General features: G+C 44.6%; 6 protein-coding genes across 6 annotated transcripts in view; 2 read left to right on the top strand and 4 right to left on the bottom strand.

Moving 5' to 3' along the window:
• Window positions 1-14,724, bottom strand: part of LOC133847888 (26S proteasome regulatory subunit 10B) — a 91,841-nt gene that overhangs the window by 72,221 nt on the left and 4,896 nt on the right. The gene's annotated exons all lie outside the window — the stretch shown is intronic.
• On the bottom strand, window positions 571-5,010 carry LOC133847881 (DNA replication licensing factor Mcm3). The gene is made up of 3 exons (XM_062283168.1): window positions 3,569-5,010; window positions 2,526-2,759; window positions 571-1,651 (listed from the first exon to the last, which is right to left on the bottom strand). Exons 1-3 carry the CDS (start codon window positions 4,925-4,927, stop codon window positions 770-772), a joined length of 2,475 nt encoding a protein of 824 aa, XP_062139152.1. The 5' UTR covers window positions 4,928-5,010; the 3' UTR covers window positions 571-769.
• On the top strand, window positions 5,302-8,622 carry LOC133847882 (RNA-binding protein 4F). The gene is made up of 8 exons (XM_062283169.1): window positions 5,302-5,462; window positions 5,554-5,879; window positions 5,942-6,117; window positions 6,180-6,901; window positions 6,960-7,125; window positions 7,186-7,662; window positions 7,725-7,845; window positions 7,918-8,622. Exons 1-8 carry the CDS (start codon window positions 5,445-5,447, stop codon window positions 8,333-8,335), a joined length of 2,424 nt encoding a protein of 807 aa, XP_062139153.1. The 5' UTR covers window positions 5,302-5,444; the 3' UTR covers window positions 8,336-8,622.
• LOC133847887 (something about silencing protein 10) lies at window positions 9,259-10,862 on the bottom strand. The gene has a single exon (XM_062283174.1). It carries the CDS (start codon window positions 10,766-10,768, stop codon window positions 9,353-9,355), a length of 1,416 nt encoding a protein of 471 aa, XP_062139158.1. The 5' UTR covers window positions 10,769-10,862; the 3' UTR covers window positions 9,259-9,352.
• On the top strand, window positions 11,207-12,652 carry LOC133848804 (tudor domain-containing protein 1). The gene is made up of 5 exons (XM_062284498.1): window positions 11,207-11,317; window positions 11,463-11,597; window positions 11,655-11,731; window positions 11,796-12,323; window positions 12,389-12,652. Exons 1-5 carry the CDS (start codon window positions 11,207-11,209, stop codon window positions 12,579-12,581), a joined length of 1,044 nt encoding a protein of 347 aa, XP_062140482.1. The 3' UTR covers window positions 12,582-12,652.
• LOC133847885 (nuclear transcription factor Y subunit beta) lies at window positions 12,660-14,692 on the bottom strand. Its single transcript, XM_062283173.1, has 2 exons — window positions 12,983-14,692; window positions 12,660-12,923 (listed from the first exon to the last, which is right to left on the bottom strand). The coding sequence occupies exon 1, from the start codon at window positions 14,478-14,480 to the stop codon at window positions 13,014-13,016; it is 1,467 nt and encodes a 488-aa protein (XP_062139157.1). The 5' UTR covers window positions 14,481-14,692; the 3' UTR covers window positions 12,660-12,923; window positions 12,983-13,013.

The raw sequence follows: 14,724 nt of genomic DNA, 5'->3' as shown, positions 1-14,724 counted from the left end.
TACATTTTCTATATTTTTAGAATAGCGAGTATCTCACAGTTGGGCACGCTCGATTGTGGCACTAAATCGATATACCAACCTCTGGTATTTTTTGTAGTATTTTTTTGTATATTAATTTGCTATATTTTTAGAATATAGATGTGTATTAAAAATGAGTAGCGAGTATCTCACAGTTGAGCACGCTTTATCGAATGTTGGTATCTTCGGTATTTATGTAGTATATTAATTTGCTATATTTTTACAATAGTGCTTCATTGAAAATGGGTGGCAAGTACTTCACAGTCGAGCATACTCGATTGTAGCCCATCAACTTGTTTTAGTTATTTTACCTAAAGCGATTCTTTCAACAGTGAACATTATGAAGAAAGTTGGTATATTTTTTAGACTCTGGTATATGTGGCACTCTACCGTCATACCAAATATAGTCTTCGGTATATTTAGTATGTGTAGTATATCAAATATTCTGCAGTTGACTAGCTCTTCAACTAGTTTTAGTTATAATCTAAAAAATACTCTTTCAATAATTTAATTGATATAGTTTTGAATAACCAGCGAACATTATAAACAAAATTGTTATAATTTTTTGCTTTTTATTAGACATTCTCGTAATTGATAAATATGAAATACAACAAAAAAAATGAATTCGGCTTCGACTTCCACTTAATGAATAGTACACAAATGAATGAAAATAGCAATGAGATAATAATGATAATAATAGATTCATGCTGGAAATGTGAAGAGAGAGACAGAGATACGCGCAAGAGGAAGATTAGATAAGAAAAACGATGTCATCGGCAACCATGATTTGATTATCCTCGGTCATGCGATGCATCGCGGCATCGATTTCACCGGCAGTAAATGGCTCCGCGTTGTTCTCATTGATCGCCTTGCTAATCCGGCTGACGGGGAGACTTTGTTCGCGTGCCTCGCGGAACAGACGCTGCAAACCGTTCTTGAAGAGACCCAGCCTCGATTCGCTAATCGTTGAGGTCGCCTGGGATTCTGTCGACTGACTTTCTGTGGCCGCCGATGCTTCACTGTGCTGCTGCTGTTGTTGCTGGGCGGGCAGCGAACGTCGAGTTTCGCGACGGGTTAAATCGCCAGCATCTGGTTGAGGTGTCTCAATCTCCTCCTCATCGCTGTCGTAGTCGGGTTCGATGCGTGTGCGTTTGCTGCGACGCGATGGCGAACGTTCTGTCGTTGCTTCTTGCTGCTCCTCCCCCTGATTCTCTTCATCACTGTCGCCGTTGCCATTCCGTCGCCGCTTGTTGCCCGCTCGCTCCTTCTCGAGCACCTTCTTGAAATAGGCAAACTGCACCAACTCGATGGCCGAGTGCGCATCATCGATGGTCACCGTCTTCGACATCCGAGCACGCGCATGTGCCGTCGCCAAACGGATCAACGTCTCCAGCGTACGCGCCGTGATCGGCTGAGTGCGGGCCACATCCGATTCGACGGCCTCTTGGGAGCGGAGTCGTGAATACTCATTGGCAATCGCCTCGCATGCCTGCTCCGTCAGCTTGGGCTTCATGCACTTGGCAATGTGGATGTACTTGCGCATGAACTCCACCGAGAGGATCTTCTCGTGACGCTTCCGCGACTTTCCATGCAGCAGTGCATCATACTTCTCATACACCTCCGTGTCCTTCTTCTGTAAAGCAGAGAAAGCGATGTATTAAAAGCAGATCAAGATGTATTTAAAAGGACAATCTTTATCTTTTAACTTTTCAATTTAAATTGGATATTAAAAGCAGCTAAAGGAACTTGAAAGTCTAATCAATGAACCGTAAATTTGTAGTTTTACGATGCAACTTTTTAAAATTTGATATTAAAAGCAGCTCAACGAATCTAAAGGTCTAATCCACAAGTTCTTCTTTTTGTGATAGCAATTTATACATTTCTTTTTTTTTATTCATTTTCAACTCTTAATCTCAGTTCGAAATACAAAATGAGAAGCAATAACTAAATTTGAAATTAGAACCGTAATTATTTATCTTTTAACTTTTCAATTTAAGTTTGTTATTAAAAGCAGTTCAAGGTATTTAAAAGACTAATCCGTAAGCTATTCAAATCTGTTTAACGCATCTGAAAGTTCTTCTTTTTCTAATAGAAATTTATACTTTTCATTTTTCTTATCATTTTTAACTCCTTATTTCATTTCGAAATTCAAAATGTATAGCAATCATTATATTTTATATTTATCTTTAAAAGTTGAACCGTAACTCTTTATCTTTTAACTTTTCAATTTAAATTGGATATTAAAAGCAGCTCAATGAATTTAAAGGGATAATCCTTAAGTTCTTCCTTTTTGTAATAGAAATTCAAACTTTTCTTTCTTTTAATAATTTTCAACTCTTAATTTCAGAGTGAACTAAAAAATGTGAAACAATTCTTAAATTTCATAATTCTCTTCTTAAAAGTTGAACCGTAATCCTTTAACTTATCAATTTAAATTGGATATTAAAAGCAGAAATTAAAAGGATAATAAGTGAATAGAAATTGATATTTTTCATTTCTTGACGCACCTGCTCTGTGTTGGAGACAAACGACAGCGAATCGGCATAGGAGCTGCCCATGGTGAGGGGCTCGCCATCGGCTTCCTTGGGATTGCGATAGCGATGCATGCGGACCACATGATCCGAGATCATTTGATCCACATCGCTATCGATGACATCCAGCATGACGAACAGCAAATCGAAACGCGACAGCAACGAATCCTGCAATCCAATGTTCTCCATGGGAGTTTTGTATTGATCGTACTAAAAGAAAAGAATAGTAAGGAGCAGGATTAGCATAAACAAAATAAATTGCATTCAAGTAAACACTTTTTATAAGCAATCTAAATGAAAGTTATAATCATAATGATTTTTGGTGATATTCACAAATTTCTATAAAATAGTTAGATATAAATTATTATCATTCATTATCATTATCATTTAGCTTTATAAAGTCACTTAAAATGTCTAATATCTAAAATTTTTAATTAAAATTTTGTTGCATTTCCTTCTTCATTAAGTTAAGCTATGACACAAACCATAGCTAATATTTAAACCAGTGCTTAACAAAGATACAAACTCAATTTTAAACAAATTTGAAATTATGAATGAAAAATGCTTTAAATGAAATTACTTTGAAGTGAAGCAATGAAATGTAATCATTAATTATTTAATGATTTTGAAGTGATGCAGTGAAATGCAATTTCTTCATTAAGTTAAGTTATAACATAGCTAGTATTTGAACCTGTGCTTAACGAAGACACAAACTCATTTTAGTAATTATGAATGAAAACTCTTTTAAATGGATGGAATTTGAATTGAAGCTATAAAATGTAGTCATTAATTATTCAATGATTTCGAAGTGATGCAATAAAATGCAATTTCTTCATTAAATTAAGCCACGACACAAACCAAAGCAAGTACTTGAACCTCTGCTTAACGGAGACGCAACCCCGTTTAATGAATTTTGAATGAATTTGAAATCATCAATTTAAAATCATGAATGTACAAATCTATTAAATGGAAATATTTTGATGAAAAGTAATGAAATGAAATGAAGTGAATTTTCTTACCCGGCCGTAGACGGGATTGGCGGCTGCCAAGACGGAGCAGCGCGCATTGAGGGAGGCGTGGATGCCGGCCTTGGAGATGGTGACGCGTCCCTGTTCCATCACCTCGTGGATGGCCGTGCGATCAATGTCGCTCATCTTGTCGAACTCATCGATGCAAACGACGCCGCGATCCGCCAGGACCATGGCGCCCGCCTCCAAGCGTCGTTCGTTTGTCTCCTGATCCGTGGTCACAGCGGCCGTTAAACCAACGCCGCTGGAGCCGCGTCCGGTGGTGGGAATGGCACGCGGTGCCGTATTAAGGACGTAGCGGAGCAGCTGTGACTTGGCCACGGACGGATCACCGATGAGCAGGACATTGATGTCGCCACGCAGCCGTGTGCCGTTGGGCAGCAGCTTCTCGACGCCGCCGAGCAGGAGACAAAGGATCGCTTGCTTCACATACGCATGTCCGTGAATCGATGGTGCCAGACTCTTGCTGAGCAGCTCGAAGATATCGTTGTTCTTGGCCAGCTTCTTGCAGAGCATAATGTCCTCACGCGAAATGTCCAGATTGCTCTCTTTGCTCAGCAGCGAAATGTTATTCGCCAGCAAAACTGTGCGAAAGGTGCCCGAGGTGTAGCCACCATGTTTGCCGGGCAGACAGCGATAGTTGCCCACAATCTGGACACGATCGCCGGGCTTGCAGCGATCGACGAGATCATCATCGCACACAATGTCGACGGCACGCGGCAATTGGCCGGCGGGCGCCTTCTCTGGCATCTCCTGGATGGTGATGCGTTGATGATCCTTGTACACAGAGAGTCCGAATTCGGTTTCCAGCAGATTGCCATCGTCGTCCTTGGTGGGATAGACGGCACTGGAGGGCACCGCCTCGAACGAGGTTAGATCTGTGTACTTGCGTTCCAGCACTTTGCGTGTCGCTGGACAATAGTGAACGCTGCGCACCACCTTCGGATGGATGAGCGAGACTTTGGTGACAATGCCCTCGACGCACACCAGATTGCCCAGATAGACGGAGGTGAGGGAACGGGGCGTCACATGCCGATTGCCAAAGCAGCCCTCGAAGCCCACAAAGAAATCCTCGTGCTGTTTGGCATAGCTGGGCTCAATGGTGGAGACGTACTCTTTGAGTGCGCGACCGAATGCGAGCTGTTCGTCGGAGGCGTTGCTCAGCAGGCCGAGAGCGCGCTGTTGATTCTTGCGCTTGAGATCGTTGATGTTGACCACCAGACGCTTGGACTTTTCAGCAATCATGTCTTTGACGTGGCCGGCATAGATGCCCTGGTCCTCTTCGTCGTCCAGAAAGTCCACATATTCGCGCTGTATGTCCTTGATGTACTGTTCCGCGTCGTGTGCCATTTCGTCGAGCAATATTTTCACAATGAAACAAGCAAACAACAAACAAGCAGATTTGCCCGCCGCACGCCGCAAATGCAATTGCAATTTTTGGCGCGAATTCGCGCAGGGCTGCTGCTGCGTCGATAACGAAAATGACTATCGCGTCGATGCAGACATTCGATAATTTAGCACTGCGATATCAAGTTGCAAGAGTGACCATAGAAGTGCTGTTTATACCTGCGTATTAAAGTGTATATTTTTTATATTTAATATGCATCAAAGATACAAACAAAATATCACTGCATGCGCAACGATAAATCTGAAAAGCATTCGATAATTTAATTTCAATATGTTAGCGTTCGTTGTGAATGTTGTTTGCATTTGCTACTGCCAATGCTTCTTCTTATTTTCTGTGCTGTTGCCTCGAACCAGCAAAGTTTGTGTTTAGTTTGGCACATTTGCGTTTAATTTTCTCGTCAAAACTATAATTGCGTATAATATTGAAATAAAAATAAAAGTGAAGCAATTTACATCGAATATGGCCAGTGGAGCTGAGGTAAGAGAGCTGCGGGTGAACACGTGACCAATGCACGTGTGCTTTTCATACAACAAATTGGCCGTCGGTTTTTTTTCGTGTTTTTAAGCAGAAAACACATCGCGCTCCACCAGCAGCTGGCGACCGAGACGACGATGAGCAGGAACAAGCACAGCAACTGCAGCAAGACGATGAGAATATTATGAACGAACAGCCAATTGAGATAAGCTCGGACTCCAGTCTCGGGGATAGCGCGAGTGAAGCGCATCTGGATTCGGACAGTGAGATAAGCATTATCGATGACTCGCAGGATGATGTCGACGATGATAGCGAGGGCGATTCACAAAACGAAGAACGGCTGCAGGATGAGTTTGCCATGATATTGGCGATGCCATTCAAGGAGCATAAATTGTATATGCAATTGTGCCATACGGCATTGTAAGTGCAGGCCAATTGGCCAATTTCATGTTATGTTACAGTTGTTCCGCCACCAATTGCAGCAAAATCAATGCGTTTGAGAACATCAATGTGGCGATTAGCGCCTTCGAGAAGTACTCGACAATTCCAGCGCACATCTGGCTGCGCTACCTGAAGACCCTCAAGGCAGTGACCCAAACACCCGAGGAGCACGAGACTTACTATTCCAAATGCGCCACAGCCCTAAGCAGCTATTATGGTAAGTCGAACTCTTACAGTATTGTAGCGCTTGTCAATCATTTAAATGATACAAATTTGTAGATGAAAACCTGGCTGAGTTCATACTAAAAGGTGTGGAGACGCTGCATCCAACAGAGTTGTGGACCAACTTGCTCTGTGATTATGGCATCGATCGTGTGGATTTCATGGTTAAAGTACGTGGTTTGCTCCAAGCAACTGAGAACAAAGAGCTGGAGCAAGCTTTGAGTGAGCAATGCGTTGCATGGAACTGCAGCGAGCAAGAGCTGAAGGAAATGTCACAGATCATTGGCGACTTTAAGGCAAAGCTGAAGGAGAGAAGCGAGAACTCGTCGTTGCTGCAGGAAATGTTTCTGTTGCGTCTTGTCACGTTGCCGGTGAGCGAACGCTGCAAAGTGTCGCTCGGCAAAGTGATCTACGAGCTGAGCCTGTGCAAGTGGGCAAGCAACAGCGAACTCTGGATGGACTACATAGCCTATATGCAGACACCGGTCGATAAGGAGAGCGAGAAAAGCCAGCTGCATTATATGATCCTTAACGATGGCTATTTAAAGTGCAAACCAATGGAGTTGATACGACGTGCTTTGCTGGCAATGCCAAGCATTAAATTGAATCACAAGTTCTTGCAGCTGATGGAACAACATGATTATCCACTCGACAAGGTCGATGCCGAGCTGGGACAGCTGTTTGCACGCATCGAGCAGTACATGGAGATGACGGTGGAGCTGGAGCTGGACTATTTGGCGTATCGTGTGCGTCACACACAGATCGATGTGGAGCAACAGGTAAGGATTACGATTCTTGTTCATGATAACTGCTGAAACTTATCCCCCTAATTTCCAGGTGTCTGCTTTGCGTGCCGCCTTTCGCCAGACATGGAATCGTTTGTCGGAGAAATATGGCGAGCTGGCGGACACTGGCTACGAGGTGCTGCAGCTGTGGGCGCTGGTTGAATACGCCACACTCAAGAGTCCCAACGAAGGCGCTGCCGTTTGGTCCGAGATCTTCAGTGAGTGTGAAGTGGCTTAAATTCGTATGCAAATGCTTTAGTAAAGTATGTTCTTTTTAGGTTATCCCGGCAGCAGCGATCGCGTTGATCTTTGGCTCGCTTGTGCCCAGATGGATGCTGAATATAACGGCGGACGCAAGATACGCAGTCTGCTGCAACTGGCGCTGAGCATGCTGCCCGCTAATGTTGTGGGCATTAGTGATCTGTATCGCCGCTATGAACGTTGCTTTGGCAACTATGAAACCATCGCCAAGTGTCAGGCGTATTGCACGGAAATCCAGCTGAGCAAACATGTGTCGGCGCCACAGCGCAGCACAACGTTTGCCCAAGGCAGACGTCAGCCAGTGCAGCCAAGAGCGGCGAACAAGAAGCATTTCGGAGGAGTAGGAGGAGGAGCAGCATCAGGAGCAGCTCAATCGCCGCCTAACAAAAAGATGAAAAAGGATTTGCCAGCGCACAAGAAGCAACCACCGCCGCCGCCAGCGCCTATTAAAAAAGAAACATTTGAAACGAAACCAGCTAACTTTAAGTACTCAAGTGAGTGAGAGAGAGATTGAAAACATCAAGCGAAATATTACATTATTCTATACAATTTGCAGCCACTTTGGAGACTAACAAGATATTCGTTAAGAACTTGCATGCGGGCTGCACGCAACAGGAGCTAACCGAGGCATTCCAAGGCTATGGCCACATCAAGGATGTGCGTCTCGTGTTCAAGCAGTAAGCAGTCAACAGTCAAATCGATTGGCAATCTTTCGAGTATACTCATTTAACTCTTCTTCGCCTCTGCAGGAATCAGCGCTTCAAGGGCATTGCGTACATTGAGTTTGAGCTGCCGGAGCAGGCACAAAAGGCCGTCGACGGCGCCAACGGCTTGGAGCTGGGTGGATTGCCAATTTCGGTTGCCATCTCAAATCCGCCGCCAAAGCCAATGTCAGCAACAGCTGCCGCCGGACCCAAAGTGGGGGAAAAGCGTCGCATGCCCACAACTCTGATACCCACAAAATTGGTAATGCTCGAGGCGAAGCGTCGCAAGAAACTCGACTTGGATGAAGCGACTGCGGCTGCAACATCATCATCAGCATCATCAGCGGATGCCAATGGCAAAGCCAACATCGATGACGAAAAAGAAAAGGAACAGAAGGAGGTCTCAAATGCGACGACGACACCAAAGTCCAACGATGACTTTCGCAAGCTCTTTAATATCTAAGTTAAATCTACAAAATTAGTTTTCTAAGCTCTTTGCGCTTCTTCAATGTTAGAAATCGAATTGAAGCACACAATGAAAATTGAATAATTTGAATTTACGATCTTTTTGAATACATATAGAATATATGTATTAACTTTATAGTTTGATGCATGCTATTTTTTTGTGTTGGTTGTCTTCTTTATTTCTTATTTTTTTGGCTAAACTTTTGCATGAAACTTGTACATAATAAAAGCAAAACTGTATTAATGTAAAGGCAAAACAACAACAACAATTGATGAATGTACAAAACTACAAATAAATCATTCAATAATTAGAGTTAGCTAACTTTAATGTAAATGCGTCTTTTGTGGTGGATTTAGTCCTGAAGATCCTTTGAAAATGTGGCAGAATGTTCGAATCAGAACATAACTTGGCTAGCAACTAGCTTTTTGTCATCTTGATAGTTAATACTATGAACTAACATTCAAGGATTTTAAGCACCTTCCTTTGAAATTCACCTGAAATTTTTTCAAGGGCTTCGCATAGAAAAAGTGGCCACAAATCGGAAATTGCGCTGTAACTCCGTCGTTTAAAGGACAATCGGCATGTCCTTTGGCACAAAGATTGTCCTAATCAATACAAAGTGATTGGCATACCAAAAAGGACGAATATCCTGCAAGGATTCAAGTTACAAGGACTTTTTTGTTTATACAAAATAGCGTATTTCTCAGCTGTATCCTGTCTGATCCTGGCGAGTCCTGTGTCAAACGACGTCTTTCAGTAAGGACTGTTGTGCCACCAAAGGACATTCGAATCGTCCTTGTGGTTATCGAGATATACTGAAATTTATGATTTCAGCTGGTTTTTAAGGTGAAAATGACAAAAAAAAACAAAAATTGGGAATACGCTGGATTGAATCAAATCTCCGACAAATAAAATATCCGTTTTACAGCTCACAACATTATCCTTTTTAATATGCAGTTTACAGACTTTCTACTTATTATATGTACTATAATATATATAGTAAACGATTTTAAACTACGTTCGGAACTTGACGCTCTTGGTGACGCCCGCCTTGATGCCGGACACCTCGCCGCCGTAGCGTTTGACCTCGGTGCGCACAGATCGGACGGCGCCCTTGCGTCGGATGAGCGCCTTGCGATATTTGCCGCGATGCTTGACGCGCGGATTGCGCAGCTCCTTCTTGCGATGCGGCGTCAGGCCCTTGTTCTTGGCCATTTGATAGGTGATGCCACGACGCGCCAACTCTGCCGCATCCTCATCTTCATCTTTGTCATCGTCACCGTCATCCGTCTCCTCGTCGTCATCTTCGTCCTCCTCCGCCGCCGCCACTTGCTGTTCTGGCTTCTGCTCTGCTGACGTCTCGTCGTACTTGTCGAGTATCTGCAGCTTGGCCTTGCGTTGCGCCACATCGAGCACTGTGAATGCATCGCCATCCTGGATGCGCTCCAGCAACGCCTCCAGCTGTGGCTCTATGAACTCCACATAACGCTCGGCGAGCTGTTCGCGCAGCTGCTTCAGTTGTACCAGACGCTTGACGACCGGATGATACTTGACATTGCTGCGCGTTGCTTTTAGCAGCAAATAGTAGCTGACGTTGGAGCAGTAGCTGAGGAGCACGCTCTGATAGAGCTGGGCGAATTGCAAGGCTGGCACCACAGGCACCTGATGATGCCGCACATAGTTGAGGACGGGCGCTGTCAGCTTTTGTACCTCGTGCAGCTGCGTCTTGAATTCCTGTGTGATACCCAGGAATTCGGGTGAATCCTTTTGCAGCAGTTGTAAGCGTTCACGCTTCCCCAGACCGGCCAGATCTGTGGTCACCTTGATGGTCTCTATGCTGGGCTTTGTGGTCGACTTCTTGGCTGCTTTTTGAGCGCTTTGTTTGACGCTGCTGGTTTCCATCATGTCGTCCAGCTGAAAGTCGGCTTCGTTCAACTGTTTGGCCAGACGCAATTGTATTTTTCTGGCCTCCTCTTCCTCGGCCTTGGCCATGTCCTCCTCCTGTGCATTGTAGCTACTGTAGTCTTGATCCACGAAATCGGTATTATAATACGTTCGCTTGTTGGTGCCCCAGTCCATGGTATCGGGCAGATCGCCATCATCGTCTTCGGCGCCTTCGATGTCGCTGTCTCGCATCAATTGCGCCACATCGTCTTCATCGTCATCGTCATCATCATTGCCAGCTGCTGCAGTCTTGCGCTTGGACTTTTTGGCTTTTCTTTGCGCCCGTTGTGCCGCATAAGGGTCCTCTTCCTCATCGTCGTCATCATCGTCGCTTTCGCTGAACGCCAGCACAGATTGTTTTTGGTTGCGTTTGTTGTCGGCGCGTCTCTGGCGCTCCTTGCGATAATCCTGTAAAATTTCACGTTCCTCCTCATTGTACTCCTCCTCGGAGTCGGTGGGCTCATAATCATCCACTTCACTATCCATTTTATCTAACAATTTTGCTTGCGATTCAAATCCCAGAAATCGCAGCAACACGTGCCGCAAACAATTCGCCTCAGTGTGACCGTCGCTATACTGCTGAAATATACCATATGCTAAAGTAGAATATAAAATATCGGTAATTGATATCGATATTTATTGGTGTTGTGAGTTTCGAAATTCGAATGTTCGGCAACGCCATTTTTTGACAGTTAGTTTTCAGTTTATTACCGTGCGTGCATGAACATAGTAAAATTTATTAATAAACTTAGTCAACAAGTTTGTACAACAAACAAAATGAAAACTATTAAAGAAGAACCTTGCCTTAAGAGAAATTATATTTTTAAATATTTTTCGCTTGACCTGCACAATGAATTTGCACAGGAAGAAGCTAAAGAAAAACAGGAAGCAGCAAACAAAATGGTTACACATAAGCTTGGCACCATGAAGAAGGATATTGAGACTTCTGATGATAAGTTGGACAGCGCCGAAGCTTTGCTGGATGAAACTGAGCTGAGTGCCGAGTGCCGTCGCATTCAATCGAAATATGTGCTGGTGAGTCGTCAATACATTTTGTTGTACCTAGTTATAAATGTATTGAAGCTTGATGTCATCTGGAAATAAAATGAATACCTTCAAAGGCTTATCCGAGAGAAGTTGTTAAAGGATAAATTTTAAAAGTGTTTGATAATTGTTAAAGGTTCTTCCAAAGTCCGAGGAAGTGTTCAATGAGGATAGGCCACAGGAAGCTAATCGCTTAGGTGCAGAGCTAGCTGTCAAGACGCTTTCACAGGAGCACACAGTTGGCAACAAGTTACGAATCAAGGTAACCGAGGTGAGTGTATGAATCTCTCTGATCTGACTTGCATTTTACAATGTGCTTTCTTCACAGGTTTATAGCCCCTTTCAGTTCTGGTTTCTGGAGGCCAAAGATGCCGACCTGGTGACGGAGATGTCCCATAAGATATTGTAAGTGGGAGCCAACACTATGTATGCAGTGTATGCAATTCATTCCATCGACTCCTTTCTGCAGCAACTTTCATAGCGATGGGCATGGATTGTGTTGGATGCTGACGCCTCACTTTCTGAAACCCGGCTACATTTGCGCCGCCTTTCATCAATCCGCGTGGAAGCGTGCACGCATTGTGAGTGTGATCTCCGCCACAGAGGTGTCCGTCTATATGCTTGACTATGGCCAAAGTGTTAAATTGCCGGCTAATCAGCTGAATTTTCTGCACAAGAACTTCATGCAGCATCCGGCAATGGCAATGCGTGGCACTTTGACGGACGTATATCCTCTAGATTTCCATTGGTCGGCGAATGCGACGAACTACTTCAAGCTCCTGGTGCGTGGTCATTATCTTTATGCCGACATTAAAGACACTGACATCGAGGATCGTACTCTCTTTGTCAATCTTTGTGTAACACCGGACACGCAGCTCAGCATCAGCGATCAGTTGATCAGTGGTAAATTGGCAGGCATCAGTCGAAATTATAGCGCTAAAACGATCGAGTCCAACAACGGACGACGTGTTCGGTATATACGCGAACGTCTGCCCAGGTGAAACTCTTCAAGAATCAGCAATCTATAATCCATAATAACTATATTTGTTTTTCTTGGTGCAGCTTTGACATGTTGGAACAGCAATTGATTATCGCTGACTGCGAAAAATTTGAAGATATGTTCGATAGGATCGTCTATAATTCACAATTTTATAAACTCTTCAAGGCGCCCAAGTTGACGAATCCTTTCCGCAAAGATCTCGAGGATGCGTTGGCCGATTGGTTGGAGAAACACAAGCACCGCAGGAATCCATAAAATTCTATGCATGTGACAAACTATTTGCATAAAGTTCGTGTCGATATTTTCATAAAATTTACATCAGATTATATATCATTTTTTTTTTTTTTGAACTGTAACTTTCAATTTATTTCACTCAAATGTATATTTACATTTGAATTCACAACTAATATAATAATTGAAGGAAAGTGTTTGAATATATGTATATATGTATATCTCTGCCCATTTCGCATGATCTATGTGGCACAGATCTGAGCGTCTGTTCGTTGGCTCGCAGGATTCCTTTTGGCCCCAACTAAAATGTATCTCAAGGATCCAGAGAGAAGATTTCGCGAAACTCTCGTTGCGCATTTTCAGCTTCTGTAGGCGGTCAAATGTTTCAATCAAGAACGATTTGGTAGTGAGTAAGCTCTACTTACTGTGAAGGGAAAGCAAAAGTTGATGTCACAACTAATTGTGATATGGACGCTGATCATGTCTATCTATGTCCAATTCCATGATCTGCATGAGATCCTCCTGCAACAACGATGGTCCCCTAAAGCTTTGATAATTGTCCGCGTGGTTGCCATGCGTTGCCGGTGTGCTGTATGAGCTGCTGTCGTTCACATCCTCGCCAGCAATGGAGATGCTAATGTTGGGCAAACGCGCGGAGGCAGCAGCCATCAACTGGTGTTGATCATGTGTGGTGGTGACCTTCAGCCAGGGCAATGTCAGCGATATGCGATGCCAACGCTCCGAGGCACGTTCCGATGGACTTGCACTAAGTAGGCGACTTGCTTGCGGCGTCGTTGTCTTCGTTGCTGCTGAGGCGAGATCACTGTTTAGTCTTAAAGCATTCTGGCTGGTGCTGGGCATATTATCGTCGTCGTAGCTCAAGGGTTCGTGCTCCGTTGGCGGCAGCAGGGCTGTCTGCATTTCATCCTCCGAGTTGACAGCATTTGAATTTTTCATTGTCGGCGCCTCGCCACGATTGTTATTGTTATCGGTATCGTTATCGCTGTCATTGTCGTTGTTATCGGCATGGGTATCGAGCAGCAAAGGAGTGTTTGTGTTGCGCAATCGATGCTCAAACTCCAATTGCGCATGCCGTTTAATCACCTGCAAATGCGCATTAACGCTCGCCGCCTGATCCGCCCCTGATATGCAATTCATCACACGCTGCGCAGCCGCCATTTGACTGCGCATCATGTTGTTGGAGGAACGCGAGTTGCCATATTGCAATCGCTGCTGCAGCATCGAACGTTTCACGATATCTGGCTGCGCCACATTCAACTGATTCAACTGATCTGGCAACACCTGCTGCTGCTGCTGCGATAGTCGTGCCGGCGGCGATGTCGGCAAATCGTGCCGATAGAGCAGTGCATCGGCCTCCTCTTGCCGCTGGCGTCGCAGCGCAATGCGCTCAATATTCGAGCGCGACTGCGCGTTGCCATAGCTGATGCGTCGAGCGGCGCGTTGACGCCGCTCCTGGGCATCGCGACGCGCCTCGTCGGCTGCGCGCATTTTGGCGGTGGCGCGCAGTTCGCTGCGCAAATAGAAACCGCTGCCATTCTCTGCCAGCTCGGCGTTGCGACGCGACATCTCCTGGCCCAGCTCGCGGGCCCTTTCGAGTGCCTCGACACGTTCGCGTCGCTGCTGCGCCTGCATCGCTTCCGGCGTCAGCGGCAGCAGCAGCGGCTGTTGGCGACGCGTCGCCGACGACGCACTCAATGTTAGGGGACTGGGCGACTCATTGATGTCCTCGATTTCACGAAACAATCGCTTGAGACGCACCTGGCGCATCTTCAGCTCGATGGTGCGATCATTGAACTCTTGGATGCGTTCGTATTCTTCGCGCAAACGCTGCAGTTGCCCATTGCGGCGACTGTGGTTGAACATGCGTCGAAAATATGGCGTACGTTTGATTTGATAGGACATGGTCGTTGTTATCGATAGGCGAGATCGATCGATCGAAGGAACGAACGATTAATAGCGCTGGAATTTGCAATGGAATTACCTCTTTTTTTTGTTTTTCGTTTTTTTTGTTTTTGTTGCACTTGAAAATTTTGTACGCTTCCTAAAAAATAAACACAAATATTAGTTTGTTGAAAAAATGATTTAAACTACACTGCGTCTCTCTCTCTAGAATCTAATAAAAGAAAAAACAATAGCAGCAGCGCTT

This window comes from Drosophila sulfurigaster, chromosome X (genome assembly GCF_023558435.1).
Source record: "Drosophila sulfurigaster albostrigata strain 15112-1811.04 chromosome X, ASM2355843v2, whole genome shotgun sequence".
Taxonomy (NCBI): domain Eukaryota; kingdom Metazoa; phylum Arthropoda; class Insecta; order Diptera; family Drosophilidae; genus Drosophila; species Drosophila sulfurigaster.
The sequence above is the reverse complement of the archived record's forward strand: the minus strand, read 5'-3'. Positions and strand labels throughout refer to the sequence as shown.